Below are 24219 nucleotides of genomic sequence, written 5' to 3' on the forward strand. Positions count from 1 at the left end.
CTATAGACGGCACTTGTTCCATCATGGACTGTAGCGTTTCTGTCACGGTACAGATTCATCTGTGTACGCTTCCCTGAGTCCACACCAAAAAAGGGTCTCCTGGGTAAGCTACTGCCAATCAGTGGCTAACCGCTGAAACAGACTGCTGTAGGAAATTAAATTCTGGCTTCCTAGCTTAATATCTGCTAGTTGGTTTTTCACAGTTGAAGTCAGATTGGGAGAATTAAAAATCTGCAAGAAGGTTTTCTGGAATTAGCAAAATCCATTTGCAGAATGGGAGGGTTTGCTGAAACGTATGATGCTGCCCAGGCAAGCGCACTCCAAATACGGTTAGAATATAGCCAATCTTGGCCTTGTACTTTACAAAACTGGAAGGACAAAACAAGGTTTAATTTGCAAGGATAACAGAATTCTGCCAATTTGCGTGGATCCCCCTCACATTTCATGGCAATCTAAGCCACTACATTTAGAGTGAGCGTTGCAACAGTTGTGTGCTATAGCTTGTTGTAAGGCAGCGTTTTCCTGTTTGAGGGCTCCCTCTTCTAGCCAGACTGCATTTCTCTCTATTCTTCCCTCTGGCCTGGCTCACTCTGCAGGGCACACCCTGGGTGTTCTGATCTCTTCAGACCTCCATCTCTCCAACCCTCTCACCACTCCTCTCGGAGTGGCCACTTTCTTCTTTCCGCCCACCTTTCTCTCTACCCCTCAGGTTAGGCCAACCCCAGCACTGCCATTCACCTTCTCGGTCAACAAGCCCATGAAGCGTGTGTCAGTGGAGGCTTTTGCGGTACTTTCTCTCCTCGTCCTACACCTATGGTTGACTCGCACCGAAGCAGCCCTCTGCAACCTTCATCTCTAACACTCTTGATGTCCCTGCCCCAGTCATGAGGATCCGCTTCAAGCCTGAATCAAAGTGCAACTCTTGGTGCCGTTCCAATCTCGCCACCCTTAAATGCAAGCGTAGGGGGGCCGAGAGGAAGTGGAGGGCATCAAGTGCACCATCAAACTGGCCTGCCACCTGCTCCAAAAGCACTACAGACTGTCCTCTCAAAGAGAGCCTACATCCAAGCCTGTGTCTCTGCGGCCTCAACTCGGCTTCTCAAAATCTGCAAGGCTCTGGCCAATCCTGCTGCAGTCTGCGCCTCTCCTGTTCCCTCTCAGGCCATTTGCGCGGCACTGGCTTCTCACTTCACCACTAAACCTCAGGACATCCTGTCCACTCTCTTACTCTACCTCCCCTTCCTCTCACTCTACCTCCCCAGGCAGCTTCTCCTACTCCTCTCTCCTCCTTTCCCCTGTTCACCCCCGATATTTCTAGACAAAACTGGTCTGTGAAAATCTTGTCAAAGCATGTGCTCCCCTGCTCGTCCAGAATTATCAAGGACTACAGACACCCTTGCTCCAGGCTTTGCCGATTTCTGCAATCACATGCACACTAGAAGCTTCCCTTCCTCTCCCCCCGTTAAGTACTGCTTTGTGCACCCCCTTCTTAAGAAGCCCTCTGTCGATCCTTGCTCTACCGCACACTTTTGCCCGTTCTCCATCACTCCTTTGCTGGGAGAACTACTGGAAAAGTTGGCCATATCCCAGCTCAATCTACATACTGAATCTGTTGGTTGTCTCAATGACCACCAGTCTGGCTTCAGGGCAGCCAGAAGCACGGAAAATGCTCTCAACACCTGTGAAGACTTGCTCTCTAATCTGGATTCTAACCTTCCTTCAGTTCTCATTCTCCTTGATCTAACTTCTGCTTTCGACACAGTCAACCATGCCATCCTACTCAATCGCCTCCGGGACAACCTTGATATCACTGGTCAGGCCCTGGCCTGGCTGACCTCCTTTCTCACTGATCGACCCTCCCAGATCCAACTTGGGTCTTTCCTCTCTTCAATCCCACTTTCTACGTGTGGTGTTCCCCAGGGGTCTAACCTCTCTCCCTGGCTCTTCAACCATTGCCTGGCACCTCTTGCCCACCGCTTCTCTACATTCTGCTCTAACTTTGTGTTATGCATATGACACCCAGCTCTCCTTCAGTCTCCCCTCAGCCACTTCTGCTCCTTCTCTCATACCAAACTGCCTGTGTGCAATACAGAATGGGGACACCTGCTCCCTCCTTTCCTCTCTGGCTGCCCACGCTGGGCCTTCTACTGGCTCCTTCCTGTTAGGCTAAAAACCTTGGTGTGCTCTTCCATACCACCCTCTCCTTCTCTGCTCACATTTCTGACGTCTCTAAAAAGTCACTATCTTTTTTATATGGTTTATTACAAACCTCTAAAAAAATGTGAACAAAGCAAATACACTTAAACACAAAAACAACTTCCCATGATGGTCCTCCACAATCCTCAAAGGACAAAAAATAGAAGGTAATGAATATTTCACAATAGTTCGTCGTTCGCCTTTACTTTAGTGCACCACCATAACAGTAATTTTAGGTAAATGTCTAAACCAAAGTTCCAGATGAACGGAACGATTGGTAGATGCTAAATGTGTTTTTGCGGTTCCTGTACAGTGTTCCTTGCTTCAGCTAGCCTTTTTACCATAGCGTATAAAAAGAAGGTTAATGCAATTGTTAACCTTCTGTCCGAATCAAACATAACTTTCCACCAAGCTTGGGCGCTAAATGATTTTCTCAAAGCCATAACACCTCCTAGATGAATAGTTCTCCCTCCGAGTAGGGCTGTGCAAAAGAGGGTCAAATGCTGTAAGTGCTTCTTCTTGATGATTACACAGCCTACAAGCAAAGATGTCAGAGTGAACCAGTAGATGGGAGGACAGGAATCTCTAACAGCTACTGCAAATGCAATTTTATTTATCCAATACAAATATTCATATATAAATGTGTACATTATTTATCAAATATATACAATACATCCCAATATCATAAAATCAGATACAATTACAAATACCAATCCAAATTCATACTCGCACTCTGACTCGGTCACTTTCTTTTTGAACCATGCATTCAAACGGCTCTTTACCTTATGCAACTACGCTTTTTTTGTTGCACCATTTAACATACATATCATTTTACAAAGTGTTTGGACCCTATTCTTGGTACAAGTGTCACAAGCTGTTCATTGTAATTTTGAGCAGTTCTTTATGTGGACACGTGTTTCGGTCTTAGATTTGAGCTCCAACACAGTAGCCCTTCTGTGCTTCAGACCTTCCTCAGGACAGAGCAAAGATCACGTTGAATCTTACTTTGTATGGACCGGGGTGAGCCACACCATCACCATTTATGCACTTTGGAATTGCAGAAAGGTGAAGCAGAATTAATCCTTCCCTGTGACCAGACTGATGTCTTCAATCTGGTCCTTCAGTTGTATATCGGGTAGCTCTGCGCATGCCCTTTCAGAATGTCACTGAAGAACACGTTCTTCTCAGTTTTTCAACAGTAATATGCTCTTTCCTGTTCCTACCCACTCAGGGCCAATGGTAATTCAAAATCCAGTCAAAATCTGAAATAGGAGCCAACAAACTTCCAGCAGCATAGTATGTTCATACTGAGTTGCGCGACCTACTTTGCCGCTATGACATTTACCTTGATATACCTGACGAACCAGAGATTAAGTTCAGGTAACCCCTAGATTTTTGATACAGCCTACAAGCAGACTTTACACTAACAGCCCTGTACCATGTGTTTAGTCTCTCATGTGCATCGAACAATTCCATTTGAAATTTCATGTACAAGGTTCTTTGAAATTGATCCCGAAATGTTATGAGGTTTCTTTGGATGACAGTGATTTCGCTTCACTTGGGACGTTGATCATTATCCTGTGTTGTCGTCGCACAGTTTGTCATGCACCAGTCCTGTGCCCATAGTGTTTTTTTTTAAAAAAATTTTTAATCTAGATTGGGATTGGTCTTGAAAATACAAATGTCAGCATTTAAGTCCTTTAGAATTTTATTGGCTCGAACGACCCATAAGGACAATATGCCGTTTTTGTCTCCGCTTCCTGGATCATGTAGCACTTGAAATTGTGGCTGAATGGAATCTGCTGTCATTTTGCGATAAAGTGCCAGCATGTTCCAGCAAATACAAGCATTTATTGATAGAAGGTTCAGTTCAAAGCGGATGCATGCAGTTGGGGTCGCCTTGGGTAGCCATAACACTTGACCAGAAGGTGCTCCCAAGGGTATCCCAAAGGATGTGCGAGCATCCCAGGGCACATCCAGCGCCGTAGATTATTGCCGGTCCGGCCTTCTGTTTGTAAAACAGAAGCACAGGTTTTAAAGAGTATTTACCATATTTTCAGCTCAAAACTGATGCTCGAAATGCCTACATCTGCTTCTCGCGTTGTCAGCCCAATGTGCATCATTCAGGTTTGCACTAATTATCATTCCCAAATATCTAGATTGTGGTTTTGTCCTCCCTAAGTCCTTGAAACACTTGTGTACGTGTGTTATAAAGGACATATCGATTTCTGTATGGCACCTACCGCGGGTTCAAAATGTAAGCCTCTACATCTGTCGAAGCATGTAATGCCTGCGCTGCGTTCCTGTCTCTCTATGGAAGACGACCGTGGGCATCTACCCCCCCCCCCCCCCACCCAAGCACAAGCAGTTCTAAAAGTACCAGCTCAGTGGAAGTAAGGCAGGACTGACTGGAAGGTTCCTATGGAAACCAGGGAAGCGTTCCATAATGTGTATGTGCAAGTGTGGAAATAAATGGGTCTTCAGGTGTGGAAATAAAGAAGTCAGATGCCCTCTACCACAGGCAACCAATGTTCCAGCTGGACCCTGCAGCTCAATGTTGCACAGAGCGCCTCAAGAAACAGCACCAAGCAGTATAGAGGCTCCAAGAAGGGACCACAGCTGGAAGGGTCAGCACGCATGAAATTGTCAGATACTATATTTTTGGTTTTTGGACCTCTGTTCCTTAACCTCTTAAAATGCTAAGGACAAGGTATCTCGTTCTCAGCACTAGGTTTGTAGTGCAGAGGACAAGATAACTGTTGCAGAGCCGATCTCCTCAGCCCTCCGGCAGTGAAGGCGAGAACTTCCCCTTCCTTGCCTGGGGTTTGATGTGATGACGGTGCACTCTACGTGCACCAACGTCATCAGGAAGTGGGATTTACATGCTGAAGCAGTTGGCAGGGCCGGCAAATCAGTTGCCCACACCCACAAAATGCCAACCAGATGACAATGTTACTTTGACTTCTTTGGGGATCAAATTAGTGAAGTTTTGCACCCATTTGCCACCAAGGAAGGCAAACCAATATAGGGCAATTTTGCCAGAGGAACACTTGGGGGCATCAGGGGGCTGGCCTGATGCCTGTAGGGCCAGCCCCCTCAGGAATCCCCCCATGGAGGGGCAGATTCTGCTTCCCGAGGGAGGGGGGACAAAATTGAGGGTTTGGTCCAAATTTGCCAACCCTGAGAAGCAGTAAGGAGCACTAAGCCACCAGGGAAAAGGTTTGTGGAGTGTGGGGGCCGTTTTGCACATTGCAGTACTCCCCAACCCCCAGCCGTTCTGGAACTCTGGCAGGCTCATATTAGAGCTTTTCCCTCTGGGGAGGGATGGGGACCCTGTATGGGTTCCCTGGGACTGCTGCTGGGGGGCAGTCGACCCACATTAAAGGCAAACTCCCAAGGCCAGGGGCAGCACCCCCTGCTGTCCTAGAGCTCTGGCTGGGCTGTGTTAACGCTTTTCCCTCAGGGGAGGGAAGTGGACCCTGCCGGGGCTCTCTGCGACTTCCGCTGAGCTGGAGGGCGGTCGACCCATGTGTGAGGCAAACACCCGAGCCCGGCACATCAGCACCAGCCATCCTAGAGCTGTGACTGGGCTGAGTTACAGCTTTTCACTCTGGGGAGGGTTGGGGGACTCCGGTGCACCTCCAAGTTGGCTTCTCAGAACACGTCACTAAAGTTAATTATGAAACAAAAACTTGACATTTAACTGAATTGGGAGAAAGGTCACCATCAAACCCTGGTGAGGAGCAATAAAGTAACATTTTTGACGAACGCTTCTAAAGAGGTTACCTCAGCGGCCCTCAATACATGTTTTCACTAGCCTTGTGGACCCTCTCCAAAGTTGCAATTAACTTATCCTGGCATTGTAACTCAGATGGCAACCAGATCCATGTTATTTTTGATTTAAGAAACACTTGTTTATGTAGTCAGCAATCTGCCCCACTGTCTGTTCTACAGAAAAGATCACAATCGAGCTGTCTCCTAGACTCCTATTAATGCCATTATTGGATCTACAGGTACATTCCCCAGCTCAAAACCTTTTATGTTAAATTCCCTGATATACGAACTGGTGCTGTGCTTAAAATAGTGGGTGGCTTGGAAAACGCCTCAAAAAATATCTTGGAATAAATAGTGATCCCGAATTTGTTTCAAAATGTGGTGCGATTAAATTGGTTACAAATACATCCCCCACCCAGGTAAACAACCCATAGTCAAGTTAAAATACTTAACACAAAAGGAAAAAGGGAACAAGGCATAACTGTTTACTACCATAATTCTCTCTGCCTAAAGATGTATTAACAGTCTACTTTTGTTTTAACCCCTAACTAGCATACCTCCCCTTAGTTATGTTGTGTTGCGTTTCTTTTTGCTAGGAAACCCCTTCACTGGGTCTGATACCTGCACTCCTCTCTAAAGTATGCAGTCTATTGTGTGTCTAGCTTTGTTTGATCTTAGACAATTGATTGTATTAGTATTATACAATTCCAAACTATATTCATATTAAACATATCATGTGTCAACCCCCTTAGTGTATTTTTAATTTCTTTTCAATTATGTTTTTGTATTAGATTGACTTGAATATGTTGCATTTTTCTGAATTAAATCCACTGAATGTTTTCTTTATTCCAAAGAATGTTTTAAAAAGGTAAGGTAGCCGGGAGACAATGACATCATCTTGAATTATTTTTGTCTCCAATTGGTAACGTGTGTTTTAGCAAGGATTTACATATTGTTTTTGTGATAATCTTTTGTGCCAAAGTAAACTTGTACATTTGTATGGAATTGTGTAAATATATGGTGTGGTAGTGTAATGTAGATGGTTCCATGTAGATAGTTTTATTTAGTTAAGACTGTTTGTCGATTGTTTTGATGTATGGTTCATTAGTCCCTTTTTGTACTGATGTATTACTGATTATTATGATAAGAGTATTGTGTAAAATCTGGCCTGGATACTCTTTCAAAATGAGTGAAAAATATTAACACCCTCAATTCCTGGTACAGGATGAAATATAATGCTAGGTTATGAGAAACCGTTCAGAATCGCCAGAAGACTGGTTTTGAACCAACAGTTATCACCCAACAAGTTATGCAATTAGTCGTAAAAATAGGTTTTAAAAGTCTAGGATGAATTGTCAGGTTGTAAACCCATTGCCAAAAGTACAAAATGTTTTGACAAAGGAAAGGTCAACATAAAGGTGCCCAAAAAACAAGCAATCACTATCATTGCTTCTACACATCCCCCAAAGTAAAATGCAGTCTGAAGACATCAACTATTCAAAAAGCAACAATTTAGAAACTGCTGATCAATCACACTGTAATCAAACAATTAAAAAACAAACACAGGCCCACCTGCGCAATCACACATCACAGAGTAAAGTAATTATTTTAACATGCCATACTTACCCCTTGTCTTTAGCATGAACATCTGCACCATGCTGAAGCAGTAACTGTACTATGCGGACCCGGTTATAGCCTGCTGCTAGATGCAAAGGAGTGGACTGTAAAAAATGGTAAACAATCACTGTAAGACACAAGCTGTATGTAAGCAGGAATTGGTTACATCATTGTCAAGTTAGGATTTTGTTTTGCTACATTTACAGTCACGCATACAGAATCCTTAGTAACAGAATTTAAACATCACCATAAAATGGTATTTGGGTCAACATTCGTCCAACAATAGATCGACAGTAATTCTGGAAATGTCCACAGAAGGCAGATACATTTCATCCATACAATGCCCATGGGTCTACAAACCTACTAATCATAATCAGTGTGCATAACTTGGTGAACTCATTACACACAAAACTGTAGCTCAGTCAAATTAAAAATTAGAAAGACGATCATATTTACTATATTGAATGTTGAGTACATTATTATACTGGTTAAGGCATCTGTTGTACAAAGTTACAAATAGAAGAACAAGTTACTTCTTACCTTGTAACGTTCTCTCGATGGGATGTTCCTCTGACGTATTCCTCATCTTGATAGATTACATCCTAGCTTGCTGGCCTCGGAAACTTTCTCAGCAGAGGGCGCTGCGCGTAAACATCCCCCCGAGCCGGTGTCCCTCGACAGCCTCTGTCTCAGTGCCGACGTCACCATGCGTATAAGTAGACTTGCGCAGCGACCGATGCTCAGTTCTGTTTTGAAGCTTGAAATTAGCTGTGCATGAATTTGTTATTGACCTTGAAGGAGCGTAAGCTGAAACTAAAAGGGAAGTTTTACTGCGGGGATGGACGGGAGGGGCGATAAGGAATACGTCTGAGGAACATCCCATCGGAAGAACGTTACAAGGTAAGAAGTAACTTGTTCTTCGAAGGGATTGTGTCCACCGACGTATTCCTTATCTTGATAGACTCCCATAGCAGTGGTGTGAAAAAGGAGGGAGTAAAATTGGAATATTTCCCTTTAAGAGTGAACAGAATGTAACACAGCTTTGCCAAATCTTGTCTCCTGGCTAGAGAAGGAATCCAGATTGTAGAATTGTGTACAGGTATGTGCGGACGACCATGTGGCAGCCGCACATATGTCCCGAATCGGTACCCTTCTTTGGAGAGCCGAAGAGGCTGCGATATCCTTGGTTGAATGAGCCCGAAGATGTTGATGGGGCCCTTTCCCTGCCAATTTGTAGCATTCTAGAATGGCTAAAATAATCCATCTTGAAATGGTCTGTTTTGTGATTGGCAATCCTGATTTGTGACCTGCATAACCTATAAACAGTTGGTTTGCTTGCCTTATCCTAGCAAGTCTGCCGATATAAAAACTCAAGGCACGCCTTGGATCCAGCCTATGTAGCCTCTCTTCTTCTCTCCCTGGATGGGGAGGATAGAATGAAGGTAAGGTTATCGTCTGAGTGATGTGGAATTCAGAGACCATCTTTGGGAGGAAATTAGGCTTCACTTGTAAGACAACTTTGTCTTTGTGAAAAATTGTATGAGGAGGTTTGCAAGATGGAGCTTGTAATTCACTCACTCTTCTGGCAGATGTTAGAGCCACTAGTAAGACTGTTTTAAGGGTGAGAAATCTTAATAAGCAAGAATGGAGTGGTTCAAAGGGAGTACCCATCAGAAAAATTAAGACTAGATTTAAGTCCCACAAGGGGACTTGGATCCTTTGGGGGTAAATTGGACTACTAAAGGCAATTTGAAATATGATGGCTCCTCCGCAGGGCGCTTAAAGATTGACAGCGCTGTGAAGAAGCCTTTGATCATACCAACTTGAAGACCTGAATTCGCCAAATAGAGCAAAAAAGATACCACCATTGGTGTACCGCATGAAAAGGGTTTCGATATTCTTTCCTCTACACCAGCTGCAAAATCTGTTCCCAACGGCAGCGGTATAAAGTCTTTGTTGCTGGACTTCTTGCCGAAAGCAACACCTCCATGACGTCATCTGGGAGGTCCCAATCCTTGTATCTCAACCTTTCAGAAACCAAGCATGAAAGTTGAGGGTTCTGATGTCTGGATGGAGAACCTGACCTCCGTTCTGCGAGAGAAGATCCTCTCTTTGCAGAAGACGAATCAGAGGGGAGATGGACCTGTCCAGAAGGTCCGGGTACCACATTATCCTGGCCCATTCCAGGGCAATCAGGATCAGTCTTCCGGAATCTTCTCAACTTCCTGATCATCTGAGGAATGACAGGGACTGGAGGAAACGCGTACATAAGTGGAAACTCCCTGAGCTAGCACCCACTCGTGGCAGACTGTGCTCTGCCTGCTCAGAGCGTCCACTGTCAAGTTATTCTCTCTGGCTAAGTAAATTGCCAATAGGGAGATTCCTTCTTAAATTGCCCAAAAACCAGAGCTGTATCGCCTCTCTGCACAGTGGCAGTGATCCTACGCCCCCTCTTTTGTTGAGGTAGTGCAAGGCCACTGTGTTGCCCGTCGTTAGGACATTTTCACCTTGTACAGATGGCAGAAAAGCCTTCGGCGCTAGTCTGATAGCTCTCAGCTCCAACAGGTTGATATGTAGTCTGGACTCCGATGTGGTGAAGCTTTCCCCAGGGAAGTGTCCAGGACTGCTGCAATGAACTGGCGTCTCTGTGATGGTATCATCTGTGGCTTCTTTAAGTTGAGGGAGAAGCCCAGTTTGTGAAGGAAGTGGCAGACATAATCTAGCTGGATCTGAGCTTGTTCCGAAGATACTGCTCTGATCGGTGTCCGGTCAAAGGTTCGAATCCAAAAGGATCGAATGCCACAGGGTCGAGTCAATAGGACTCAACATAAAAGGGTCGAATTTTTTTTAAAATATATATTTTTTTGGTTTTCATATAGGAAAAAAAGTGGTTTTTACCACAAGGGGTTTTGGGGGACCCAAAAAAAAAAGAAAAAAAAAGAGACCCTTTTGTTTTCAGTCCTTTGCATTCGAAACTTTGACCTATAACCGCTCTGATCAACAAATCATCCAGGTAGGGGTAGACATGGAACCCTTCACTCCTTAGACTTGCAGCCACTACCGACATTAGCTTGGTGAAGACCCTTGGGGCGGAGGTCAGGCCAAATGGCAGAACTCGAAATGGATAGTGAGAGTTGCCAATTGCGAACCTCAGGTATTTCCTGTGTTTGAGATGGATTGGCACATGGAAATAAGCATCCTGAAGGTCTAGAGATACCAACAAGTCCTGAAGCTGGAGGGCCTGAAGGATCTGAGAGAGTTACCATCTTGAACTTGTCCTTCCTGAGGAATTTGTTCAATTCTCGTAAATCCAAGATGGGTCTCAGTCCTCCATCCTTCTTCGGTACCAGGAAGTAGGGGGAATACCTCCGCTGCAGGTAACGGTTCTATTGCACCTTTCTCTAGCAGGTCTAGAATCTCCTGCGTAAGGAGCAGATCAGAAAACTTCAAAGAGTTGTTCCCCGGTGGATGACTGAGGGGTGTGTAGAAAAGGCAGGAAGTAACCTTGGGCAACTGTCTCCAATGCCCCTGACAAAATAGCCTGTCATTCCGCCAGATGTTGAGTTAACCTGCCCCTACTGGTGTCTTGTGAGGGGAGACCTCAAAGGGGTTTAGAAGCGGCTGACGCAGATGCCGAGGGTAAACGGGCACCTGCTGCTGCGGGTTTTGTACCTTTAACCCGTCCACCACGGGTGAATCGTTTCTGGCCCCTTTGAGCTGGCTGTCCTCTGCCTATTCCGAATGCAGAGTAAAAGCGAAAGGACCTACCACTCCAAGATGTTCCTGAGTGGCCATTCGGAGTCTGTCGGATTGCAGCCCCAAGAGATTTCGCTGCTGCCCTGGATGGTTGTAACTTTTCCAGGCTGTCATCAGCCTTCTTACCAAATAAAGAAGTGCTGTCAAAGGGCATGTTCAAAAGTCTGGCTTGTACATCTGGAGCAAAACCAGACTTCCACAACCATGCAAATCTGCGGATTGTGGTACTTGCCGCCATGGCCCTGCTGATACTGTCAGCAGAATTAATGCCAGGTTGAAGGGACTCGCACATTGCATCTTTCCCATCTTTAATGATGTTTAAAAAAGCTTCCCTTTCCTCTCCTTCTGGGAAACAGACAGCCGCAGATGAAGCACACTCCCAAAGTGTATGGCTGAATCTTGCAAGCATGCAAGTGGCGTTAATGGATTTAAGCGCCATGCTACATGCCGAAAAGACTTTTGACATAACATCAAACCTTTTATCATCCCTATCCTGTGGAATAGTAGGGTATGCAGATCTACTATTTGATGAAGTTGCTGCTTGTACAACCAAACTCTCTGGAGTTGGATGTTTGCTCAAGTATTCAGGATCTAAAGCAGATACCCTGTATTTGGCAGATAGTTTCTTGTTAACTGCAGGGATAACCTCAGGAGTTTAGTATGAAAAGGAACAGGATTTTCCTGTGGACCTTTAACTAAAATGGCAGTAAGGTCATCCTGCTGAAAAGGTGAAGGTGTAGACCACCCCATGAATTCTACTATTCTAGCCATCAGAACTCTATAAGGGGACTCGGCATGCTCCCCAGGATGATCTGGTTTAGCAAACTACTTCTGGAGAAGTATCTAAACCACTTGCCTCATGTAAAGAGTCTTGAAGATCTTTTAACCTGATGTCTTCAGAGATAAATTCATCTGGCATGGGTGTAGTGGTCCTTTGTAAACCAAAAGGTCTCTCATCTTCAGAATCCTCCCCTTTCTTATATATAGAGGACAAAGCTCTAAAGCAATCAGACCTAGGATAAGGTTCAAAACCCATTTCTAGGGCAAATGGGACCAAGTTGGTTGTCACTGGTTGAGAAAACGTCAAAATTGTCGACGTGGAAGTCAAAGGCTTCAACAAAACCGAATAAGGCGTTAAAAAAGTTTGGAGAGACCTCGAAGTACTCTAGAGGATTGGAATCCTACTCGGAGTTGTCGAAATTGTCGACGTCATCCTCGAAGTCATGGTCTAAATCCTCGACACCTCTACTGTCTGAGATGTAGTGACAGTTGCAGGTCTGTCTTATCGGGGTCGACAGTGGCGTCGACGGACCCTTCGACATAGGCATCGATGACGTAGATTTATGAGTCGAAGAAACCTTCGACAGCGTCGATGACTCAGATTTACTGCCTTTACTCGAGGGTTCATGATGCTCTCGAGTAGTTTCTTTTGCCGGGTGCAACGACTCGCAGTGTTTTGATTTTTCGCGTCTTTCACCCAGGGTATCACCTCTAGCCGTCTCCGAGGGGGTCGAGGCAGCTTTCTCGAAGACGCTAAGCATTTTCATACGGAATTCCTCCCACTTAGCTGGAGAGCTGTGTTTAGTGGGGCAGGTGACCCTTTCCAGGGAGACAGAAGAAGACGAAGAAGACTAAGATGGAGATCTATGTCACCTCTTCTTTGAGTGTTTCGATCTCTGAGACTGATGGGAGTCCTAGAACGGGAATGTTTCCAGTGACGGCGAAGAGACGAATGTCTCGACTCTGCCGAAGAAACTTTCGAGGGAGTAGAAGTTTTAAGAGTCTTACCTCTTTCTAGCTTCCCCTTACGCTCCTTCAAGGCTTTCGCCATCATGGACATACAGTCCTCGCATTCCGAACAGTGATGCTCCCATCCCAGGCACCACAAACAGATCCTGTGAGGATTCATCAACGACATTTTCTTCCCACAATCACAACACTTTTTGAAGCCAGACCGTGGGGTCGACGGTTCGGATGAGGAAGCCCTCGAATAAAGATGATATTTTCGAGCAACGAGTTTAATCTTCTTGAAGAAAGAACTGAGCAACACGATTCCGAGGCCCACAAAGTGCGGAAAAACGGAACTCAACAACGGTCGCTGCGCAAGTCTATTTATACGCATGGTGACGTCGGCGCCGACATGGAGGCTGTCGTGGGACACCGGTGCGTAGCGCCCTCTGCTGAGAAAGTTTCCGAGGCCAGCAAGCTGGGATGTAATCTATCAAGATAAGGAATACGTCGGAGGACACAATCCCTTCGAAATACAATTTGAAAAAAAATGGGAAAGACGGGACAACATAGAGTTAAACGTTTACTGGTAATTTAGCTACCTGCATCTCATTTCTTTCCTCTCTGCAAAGGGGTGCTTGGCAGGGGGACAAGCTTTATAAGCAGTCGTCGTCCTCAATCATGCGCTACCAATACAGTCTATTACCAATTGTGAGAACCTGTTAAAAATGGCAGGAATGGTCAAGTGTCTAGAGGCTCCCACAGGGCCGCGTCCAATTGTTCAGGTAGCACGTCAAATGTAGTCACAAGTTCAATTGTAAATCTCCATATGGTGGCTTAGCTGAAATGCTTAACTCAAAGAAAAGCTTATGTTTCACAAATAGGCAGAGGTACTACTCTGTTAATTGAGGTAACTCTGGGAAGGGTAGGGATTAGAGTAATGTTTTCACTTAGCCGTACACCCACTGATATTAAAACGGGAAAACAGAAGGGAATGGTAGTCTTTACTTTAAATCATTCATGGGAGTACAATTGTGCACACTATTCAAGAAGAGCACAACAGCACAGAACCACCAATACGGCTAAGGTGCGTTAATGTGTGGGGGTAAGCTGATTTAAGTCCCAGAAACTCGGGTGCCATTGACAAGTGTATGCCCAGGGATAAGGAGAATGTGGAAAGGAGTGAGATGGTCTTAGAGACTGAAACAAGTTCTCATTGCTGGGTCAATGACAAAGGTTTTGAGTAGCAGCTATTCAAGAGATTCACAATCTCATCAATCGGCCACTCGCCAGCAAATGATGTAGCACAGGAGATCACAAATAAAAGCCTATTCTTTGTTCAGGATGGAACACTGAAAACATTCTGTGAGGATCTTCTTTAATCAGCTGGAGTGAGGCACAATTAAGGTGTATGGGTTCATAGAACCAAATCCGCTCGCTCAGAGCTTACGGTCTAGAATACGAAAAGTTGACAAATTGTTCAGCAGGTGTAGCTATCAGTAGGTGCTAGGGCGGCTGAGGAGTCTTCTCCAGAGCTCTTAGTCAAAGTTTCCCACATGCTTGATTTCTTTTCATGAATAGTCACCACATAATCAATACCCCTACCAAATTACTCCAGGGTTGCACAAACCCAACTTCTACAGCGACAATCTGAATGCTCTGGGAATTGGTCCCTCCTGTGCTAGATTAGAAATATATACAGATATGGGATACATTACTCACCATAATCGTATTTCTGATGCTTGTATCTGCTTAAATTCACATGCTGTGCATAGGCCGACATCTAGTGGAAGCTGCAGAGTGTCAGTTTGTTTTTCGAAACCCGAAAATGGGCGTCGAACCAGGGTGTGCCAGTAATACTATCCCTAGTGTGACGTCCCCTTTACCCATGATCCCTCACGCGTGTAGGACCCTCAGATTGTATTTTTTCTGACATGAGGTAGCATGAGGAGTAGCGCGAGTACAGAATATCCAAGCAGATAAGATAGATAAGACTACAAGCATCCATGCGCCTTCTCTCAGACGGGAGGAAAGGGGGGGGGGGCATGTGAATCTAAGCAGATACAAGCATCAGAAGAACAAGTTACTTTCTTACCTGGTAACGTTCTTTCGATGGGATGGTCCGACGACGTATTCCATATCTATGACATGTAATCACCACAGCTGTGCTGCTTCGGAAACTTTTCCGGCGTCTGCGTCCTGCGTCGAGGACCTCCTCCGACGTCCGACGTCATCCGATGTGATAAGTAGGACGCACGACGCCCGTAGCCTCAGTTGTTTTTTCCCCCCAGAACGTGTGACATAAGTCAACTGCCAGTCAGACACAAAACCTTGCTGAACGTAAGCTGCAATCGCAAAAGAAATTCTGCAGCGGGGAAGGCAGGGCGGGAGCGATATGGAATACGTCGTCGGACCATCCCATCGAAAGAATGTTACCAGGTAAGAAAGTAACTTGTTCTTCGAGGGGATTGGGTCCTCTGACGTATTCCATATCTATGACAGACTCCCAAAGCAGTACCAAAACAAGGAGGAGGGAAAGAATTTAGAAGCAAAATTTTAGAATAGCCAATCAAATAGCCGAGCAAAGGACCGCCTTGCCAAAGGCCAGATCCTGCCCTCTGATGGAATCGAGAGAATAATGCCGTACAAATGTATGTACTGAAGCCCAGGTGGCTGCATCACAGATGTTGCGAATAGGAACACCCCTCTGCAGGGCAGTAGATGCAGCCACACCCCTGGTAGAATGGGCCCGCAAGCCAGCCGGTGGGTCCTTACCCGCCAAGCGGTAACACCCCGAGATGGCCAAAATAATCCAGCGGGACAAAGTCTGTTTCGTCACAGCTTGCCCCAAACGCTTTCCAGCGTAACCAATAAAGAGTTGATCGTCCACTCTGACCCGGGACATGCGTGAAACATAAAAGCTTAAAGCTCTCCTAGGATCAAGCCTATGGAGCCTCTCCTCTTCCTTACCAGGATGCGGAGGAGGATAGAATGCCGGAAGATCAACCTTCTGGGCTAAATGAAATTCCGTCACTACCTTCGTAAGAAAAGAAGGACGAACGGAGAGGACAACCCTGTCCTTGTGAAAAACAGTGAAGGGTGGCTTAACTGAAAGTGCCTGTAACTCACTCACTCTGCGAGCGGAAGTAACCGCAACTAAAAACACAGTTTTCAGAGTTAACAGCCTCAAAGGGCAAGAATGTAAAGGCTCAAACGGAGCACCCATAAGAAACCTAAGAACAAGGTTTAAATCCCAACCGGGCACCAGGAAAGGTGACGGAGGGAACACATTAGTGAGCCCTTTCAGAAACTGTGAAATTAAAGGGATTTTAAAGTAAGAACACTCTTCAGACGAGCGCTTAAAGATGGACAGCGCCGCCAGGTAACCTTTAATGGTACCCACTTGCAAGCCCCTGTGGGCCAGAGAAAGCAAAAAGGACAGAACCATGGGGATGTCACATGCAAAAGGATCCACATTCCGAACTCTGCACCAGTCGCAGAACTTACGCCAACGGTACAGAGACTTCGTTGCTGGCCTACGGGCCGAAAGCAACACCTCCATCACGTCTTCAGGGAGGTCCCAATCCATATACCTCAACCTTTCAGAAGCCAAGCGTGAAGGTTGAGGGATCCGACCTCTGGATGGAGAACCTGACCCCCCTCCCGTGAGAGCAGATCGTCTTGGTAGGGAAGACGACGTGGAGGGCAGATGGACAAGTCGAGAAGGTCGGGGTACCACGTCCTCCGAGCCCACGCCGGAGCAATGAGGATCATCCGGGAACCGAACTTCCGTAACCTCCGCAGCACTTGCGGGATGACGGGGACTGGAGGAAACGCGTACAGCAGCGGGAATGACCACTCCACCACGAACGCGTCTCTCCCAAGGCTCCTTTCGGAGGAAATTACCGCGAGCAAAACCTTTCGTACTTCCGGTTGACACTGGAGGCGAAGAGATCCACTTGAGGGGTCCCCCAAAGGGCGAAGATCTCCAAGACAATCTCCTGAACCAACTCCCACTCGTGAGAGATCGCGCTCTGCCTGCTCAGAGCGTCCGCCGTCACGTTTTCGTCTCCGGCCAGATGAACTGCCGAGATCGAAACTTCCTGCTGGATGGCCCAGAACCCGAGCTGCATCGCCTCCCTGAACAGAGGAAGTGACCCTGCCCCCCACCTTTTTGTTGAGGTAGTGCATGGCCACTGTGTTGTCCGTCAGGATCAGGACATTCTTTCCTCTCACAGTCGGCAGAAAAGCCTTCAGTGCTAGCCTGACGGCCCTCAGCTCCAACAGATTGATATGGAGTCTGGACTCCGACGGAGACCAACGACCGCTGACTGTCAGCCCGTTGGCATGAGCTCCCCATCCCGTGAGGGATGCATCCGTCACGATTGTCACCTCCGGCCAGGGAAGCCAAAATGGAGCCCCCTTCATCAAGTTGCCTTCGACGGCCCACCACAGAAGCTCCTGGGTGACCGAGGGCGGCACCTGAACCGGGTCCGACATCCTGCCGGAGGACTGCGACCATTGCGTCTTGAGTGCCCACTGCAAAGATCTCATTCGCAGGCGAGCCTCTGGCACCAGAAGAATGCAGGATGCCATGAGGCCGAGCAACCTCAAGAACTCGAACGCTGGGAGCGTCTGGGCCTGCTGAAACTTGTGCACCATCTGCTGAATGTGAAGAGCCCACACCTGGGGAGGAAAACACTGCCCCAGGGAAGTGTCGAGCACTGCTCCGATGTACTGGAGCCTCTGTGTAGGCGTCAAATGGGACTTCTTTAAATTGGGGGAGAAGCCCAGCCTGTGAAGGGAGTGGCAGGTGACGGACAGATGATCCAGGACTTGCTCGGGAGAGCTCCCCCTGATCAACCAATCGTCCAGGTAGGGGTAGACGTGAATCCCCCCTTGCCTGAGATGCGCTGCCACCACCACCATGAGCTTGGTGAAAATCCTCGGGGCGGAGGTCAATCCGAACGGCAGGACCCGAAACTGAAAGAGCGAGTCGCCAACTGCGAACCTCAGGTACTTCTTGTGCTTGGGATGGATCGGCACATGGAAGGAAGCATCCTTGAGGTCGAGTGACACCAACCAGTCCTGAAGCTGAAGGGCCTGGAGGACTTGAGAGAGAGTAACCATCTTGAACTTGTCCTTCCTGAGGAGTTTGTTCAAACCGCGCAAGTCCATGATGGGTCTCAATCCCCCGTCTTTCTTGGAAATCAAAAAATAAGGGGAATACCATCCCTTGTTCCTCTCCGCTACAGGCACCAGTTCTATAGCGCCCTTCTCCAGCAGGGCTTGAATTTCCTGCGCAAGGAGCGGATCCGGACACTTCAAAGAGAGGTTCCCCGGTGGATTGTCGCGAGGCCTGTGCCGAAAGGGAAGACAGTAGCCGTGGGTTATGATCTCCAGAACCCACACATCCGAAGTAATGGCTTGCCACTCTACAAGATGCTGCGCCAGCCTTCCCCCAACCGGCGAACCATGGGACCTGGCCTCATGACTGAGTAGGAGCGGCTGCGGCGTTACCTGAGGGCAAAGAGGCAACTGCCCGAGCGGCCTTGGCACCACGGGTACCCTGTCGTCCACCTCTGGTACCCCTGCGTTGGCCTCTTTGACTGCCAGCTCCTTTCGCTTTACTGAAGGACGAGTAATAGCGAAAGAAACCACCCCTCCACTGCTGTTCCCCTAGGACGAAAAGGCGGAGGTTGGCGAACTGCAGCGCCCAACGACTTCGCTGCAGCTTTTGAGGTCTGCAACCTCTCAAGGCTCTCGTCAGCCTTGCTGCCAAAAAGGTGTTCACCGTCAAAGGGCATGTTGAGGAGCCGGGACTGCACATCAGGAGCAAACCCCGACTTCCGCAACCACGCAAACCTGCGTATCACGGTGCTCGCCGCCATGGACCTACTGACGCATTCAGCCAAGTCCAGACCCGACTGAACGGACTCACACATGGCATCCTTACCATCCTGGACCATAGCAAGGAAACCATCCCGTTCATCCCCTTCGGGAATATGTTCAGCCGCTAACGCAACACAGTTCCACAGAGTGTGCGTGAAACGTGACAAGGCACAAATGGAGTTGGCCGCCTGAAGCGCCATACCACCAGAAGAAAACACTTTCTTCGCCCAGCCATCAAAACGTTTGTCGTCCCTATCAGGAGGGATGGTAGGGTACGACGCCTACTTTGCCGGGGCCGTGGCCGCCTGCACCACCAAACTTTCCGGAGTGGGGTGCCTGGTCAAGTAGCAGGTGTCGCTACTGGCTGGACGGTATTTACGCGACAAGGATCTGCCCACCGCCGGGAGACTCTCCGGAGCAGTCCAAGCCGTCGCCACCCTTCTCTGTAAAGCCATATGGAACGGTAGTACCGGGTCAGTTGGGGGACCAACATCAAGGATGTCCGTCAGATCATCCTGCACAAACTCCCCTGGGGGAGCAGACCATCCCAGATACTCAGACACCCTACCCATAAGGCGCCGGTACGAGGAATCGGCATGGGAGCCAGGCTCAGGCCTACAAAATTCCACCTCCGGAGAGGTGTCCAGTCCACTGGCATCATGCAGTGACTGCCTCAAATCGTCAAACTGACTATGGCCCGAGACAATGTCATCTGGCACCTGACTAGGAACCAGGCCATCAGAATCCTCATCCGCCTCTGAAATATATTCCATGTGGCGAAAAGGCACCCGAGAGTGCTTGCTCTTAACCAGAGCCTTCCTAGGGGGTACACCCGTGACACGGGGCACCTCCGACACGAAAGGCGTCGATGGCGTCGAGCGAATCGGCGCCGACGTCGAGAAAACCGGCAACGGCGCCGAGAGGATCGGCGTCGAGGAAATCGGCGTCGACGTCAGATGCAGCGCCTCCAGTATCGGCGGCGTCGACACAGTCCTCGAAGCCGGAGCCCCGAGCGTGTCCCTCGACGACCCGATCGTCGACGGCTTCGACGACTTCCTCGAAGCCGGAGCCTCGCGAAAGCCCGTCGACGCCCTCGACGTCTCAGACGTCGATGTCTTCCTCGAAGACTTCACAGGAGCACACGGTCTCGAACGCACGAGGACCGGGACCTGGAACGGGTATGGCGAGAACGAGCCTCCTTGTCCGAACGGGACCGCTCCCGTGACTCGTGCCGACCACTCTTGCGAGCGGCGTCTCTCGACCTCTCACGGCCGACCCCACTCGGGGGCGCGGACGGCTGAGTACCCTGCGACTCAAGAATCGCCAACATTTTCTTCCCGAAGGAAGCCCATTCCTCCGGCATCGCACGGCTGGTGGGGTAACCGACGTGCCGTGCAGAATCCTCGGAAGAGGACCTGGAAGGCGACCGGTGACGGCGCTTCCGAGAATGCCTCGAAGAGGCTGAGGAGTGGCGAGACCCACTCCTAGAAGAAGACCGACGAGACTTCCGACGATGACGCGGAGAGTCACCCCTCAAATCATCCGTAGAAAGCCCTGCCGACTTCGACTTCCGGGGCTTGGACACCCGACCTACCGACAACAACTTCTTACGTTCGCGCAAGGCTTTGGACGTGAGCGACTGGCAGTCGATACAGTCATCAGTGTCGTGGACCTCCCCGAGGCACCAGAGGCAGGCGTCGTGCGAGTCAGTCACCGACATCTTGGACCCACACTCCACGCACTTCTTAAAGCTCTTCTCGAAGCAACGAGCTGGGGGTAGATCTCTCTCCGCAGCAGGGGCCTCCCTCTGGAACAGCCTTCCTGCCTCCCTGAAACTTGAGGAGAACCATCTCCGGTTCCGGAAGCACCTCAAAACCTTCCTCTTCGCTTCTGCCTTCTCTCTCCCTCTCCCCTGCTAAACCTGCTTAACTCCCCACTGAAATTCTGCACTAAACCTGCATCTTGGCCACTCTCAGCGACCTCGGTCCAGGGCCCAGCCACTCTCCACTTGCACTGCCTCCCTGGCTCCCCCTGCACTGTGGGACTGTCACTGTATCCCTACAGCCCCCTTCCTAGCACTTGCTCTGCACTTACCTCGCACTTGCCACCAGCTGGCCCTTTTATTTATTATTTATTATTTATTACGCTACTTACCGTGTACTGCACTTTTCCCCCACCTCCTCCCCCTGCACTTTCTCCTTTTCCCCCTACCTCTGCACTTGCGCGATCTGAATGACACCTGGCCTAGTAGGATCGTTTGTCTGTCTTCCCCTTGTTTCCCTCCCTCCCTGCCTCGTCGCGCCTTGAAACACTTGTGTATAGGCGCATTACAAATACCATATCATATCATAAAGCCCGGACGCGGGGTTGAAGACGAAATGGAAGACATCGCCGAAGGAAATTCACAAACGAACAGGTTCGAAGAACCAGAAAGAACAGCACTCCAAAGAGTCGAGGCTTAGAACCGAGAAACACGAAGCAACACGTTCGCGGAAAAAACGGAACTGAGGCTACGGGCGTCGTGCGTCCTACTTATCACATCGGATGACGTCGGACCTCCTCGACGTCGGCGCATCGACGTCATCGACGCAGACGCCGGAAAAGTTTCCGAAGCAGCACAGCTGTGGTGATTACATGTCAGATATGGAATACGTCGGAGGACCCAATCCCCTCGAAATACAATTACAGTGAGTAATGTATCCCTTCTGAGGCTTGTGGAATCTGCTTAGATCACATGCTGTGCATAGATTAGTGAGCTTTGTTAGAAGGAGGTGGGATGTGAGATGGGTCATGAGCAAACAAATGTCTTAGAACCGCTTTTCACACTTGTGTATCTGTCTTGGAATGAGTGTCAGTGCAGTAGAGCCGAGTAAAGGTGTGAATAGAGCTCCATGTAGCTGCTTTGCAAATACTGTCTAATGGAACATTTGCAAGGAAAGCCAGAGTGGCTCCAGTACCTCTTGTAGAGTGGGCCCTTGGTGTAAAAGGCAGTGTTTTGTCAGAAAGGGAATAGCACAGTTGATACATCTGACTATCTACCTAGAAATGGCATTCGTAGAGATGCAATCTCCTTCTCTGCCTGGAGCTATGGGGACCACAGCTGATCTGTCTTTCTTAGTGGTCTGGTCTTGTCTACATAGTAGAGGACAGCCCTCCTAACATCTAGTGTGTGGAGTTTCACCTCAGCAGCGCTCTTGGGTTCTTGGAAGAAGGGCGGTAGCTCAATAGACTGGTTAACATGGAATTTGGAAATTAACTTAGGCGAGAACCTGGGCTGAGTGAGTAAAACCAGTTTATCCTAATGAATAGTAAAGAAAGGCTCCTGCACTGAGCTTGAATTTCACTGACCCTTCTTATGGAGGTGATGGTTACTAAGAAAGCAGACGAAAATTAACTATCTGGTCGTAGCAGAGCTTGGATGACGGCCTTAAAACACTGAAATTGCCAGATGGTAAACGGAAATGCAAAAGGTGACGACCCTCCGGTTGCAACCTGGCACTGTGAGGACTCACATAGCATTTTGGACTATGTCTGGGTTTCACAAAATATGGTGGAAAAGATGACCCAATTTAATGTTGAAAAAATGATCAACAGCGATCACGACTTGCAGCGCCTTTCATGTACGATGGAACGGACATCTTCGGAAGGGCATTATGTAATTCCACTCTCAGTCAATGCAGGGGGAAATCGCCTGTGAATAAATGGGCCGAAACTTCAAATATTGAGCGTACAGTTGCTTAAACTCCACGAAGACCATCAGGTCAACTACGCTCCGCTGGTCGGCAAACTTAAGTCCTCAATGGTCGCGGGGCGACCAATCGGCATGTCGCACAAACATGTGTCTTGTACAATCATTTCCGAACAAAAGCAAAGTATGCGGTCTGACATAAGACTGTTGAAAAGGAACCCTAATCTTTCAAAAACACTGGACGGGCAGAGAAAGGAAATCAAACAAAGGCGTCAGACCTATCGAAATTGGTTGAAATCCCACAAAACGATCATTCAACAAAACAAGGCAGAGGAAATTATGAAAATCTTGGTCACCAAAAATGTATGACAAATATGGGACATCTTAAACTCTGGAAATTCCCGATGTCTGGCGTCCATATCTAACGAAATAAATAGTGCGACTTGGGAAGAAGATTTCGCTGAAATCTACAAGAAGTTACAAGAGGAACCTCACACATCTCCAAAGTCAGCTGACATTTTTTTGGGAGGTGATGTCAGTAAATGACAGAGAAAAAGATCACAAACTTAAAGAACTCCCATGCCGCGGGTCCAGACATGATTACCAACATGTTGAAACACGCCCAGCAATGGGCTGTCTTGATCGAAGCCTTGCTCAAGACGATACACTCAACAAAGCAAATGCCTGACTTCTGGTTGAAGGCAATTGTAGTCCCAATAGTCAAGAAGGGCAATTGGGCGGTCCCAGCCAACTATCGCCCGATTGCCCTCCTCGATACAATAGGGAACATTTTGGGCTTGTTTCTTCGCCAAAAATTGGCTACATGGGCATCTAAGGCTGAGATTTTGGATATTCGGCAAACTGGCTTCACCGAGGGAGTAAGTATCGAAGTAAATTAACTCATCCTAACCATCTTAAAGCTGGAAACTCTAAAGACAAAGAAAAAGCTCTTCTTAGCATTCATCGACATGCGCCAAGCCTTCGATAAAATCAATCGTGGCTTGCTTTGGAAGAAACTGGAGAGCTGGAATTGTCCGAAATCTATACTGGAGCCGATACAAGCGCTACACACCGGCACATCAATGCAGGTTCGGTTGAACAATCAAGGCGACCTGTCATCAAAAATGTTTACACACCGAGGAGTGAAACAAGGCTGCCCTATGGCAGCCAAGCTCTTCAAACTTCATTGCAGACGTTCCGGAGCACATGGACCAGGTCGTTTGTTTCCCCCCAAAATCAACAACACACAAATAAAATGCCTAGCATATGCAGATGACCTTGTTCTGATAGACCGTACTCAAATTGGTCTTCAACGGTTGTTGGGACAGCTCAATGAATATCTAAAATCAAACGATTTGGAATTGAACGTCGAAAAAAAAAAAGATAATGTCCATCGGTTCTACAACATCTCGGAAAGATAAAGCTTTCAAATGGAACATCGAAAATGAGATCTTGACATCTGTGAATTCCATTAGTTATCTTGGAGTCATGTTTAATAACTCAAACGAACATCACTGGAGGCAAGACCTAGTTGCTCGGAAGACTCAGTTCGCCATTCAGGGCGCCAA

At 47.8% G+C, this 24219-nt stretch overlaps 1 protein-coding gene across 3 annotated transcripts in view; it reads right to left on the bottom strand.

Annotated features, from left to right (window-relative positions):
• Positions 1-24219, bottom strand: part of TNKS (tankyrase) — a 2071987-nt gene that overhangs the window by 1499081 nt on the left and 548687 nt on the right. For all 3 annotated transcript variants that reach the window (XM_069626094.1, XM_069626093.1, XM_069626092.1), the window contains one exon: positions 7597-7691. In XM_069626094.1, the coding sequence (XP_069482195.1) occupies positions 7597-7691 (95 nt within the window). The remainder of the gene's footprint in view (positions 1-7596; positions 7692-24219) is intronic.

This window comes from Ambystoma mexicanum, chromosome 6p, assembly GCF_040938575.1.
Source record: "Ambystoma mexicanum isolate Mex_15411 chromosome 6p, UKY_AmexF1_1, whole genome shotgun sequence".
Classification (NCBI taxonomy): Eukaryota; Metazoa; Chordata; class Amphibia; order Caudata; family Ambystomatidae; genus Ambystoma; species Ambystoma mexicanum.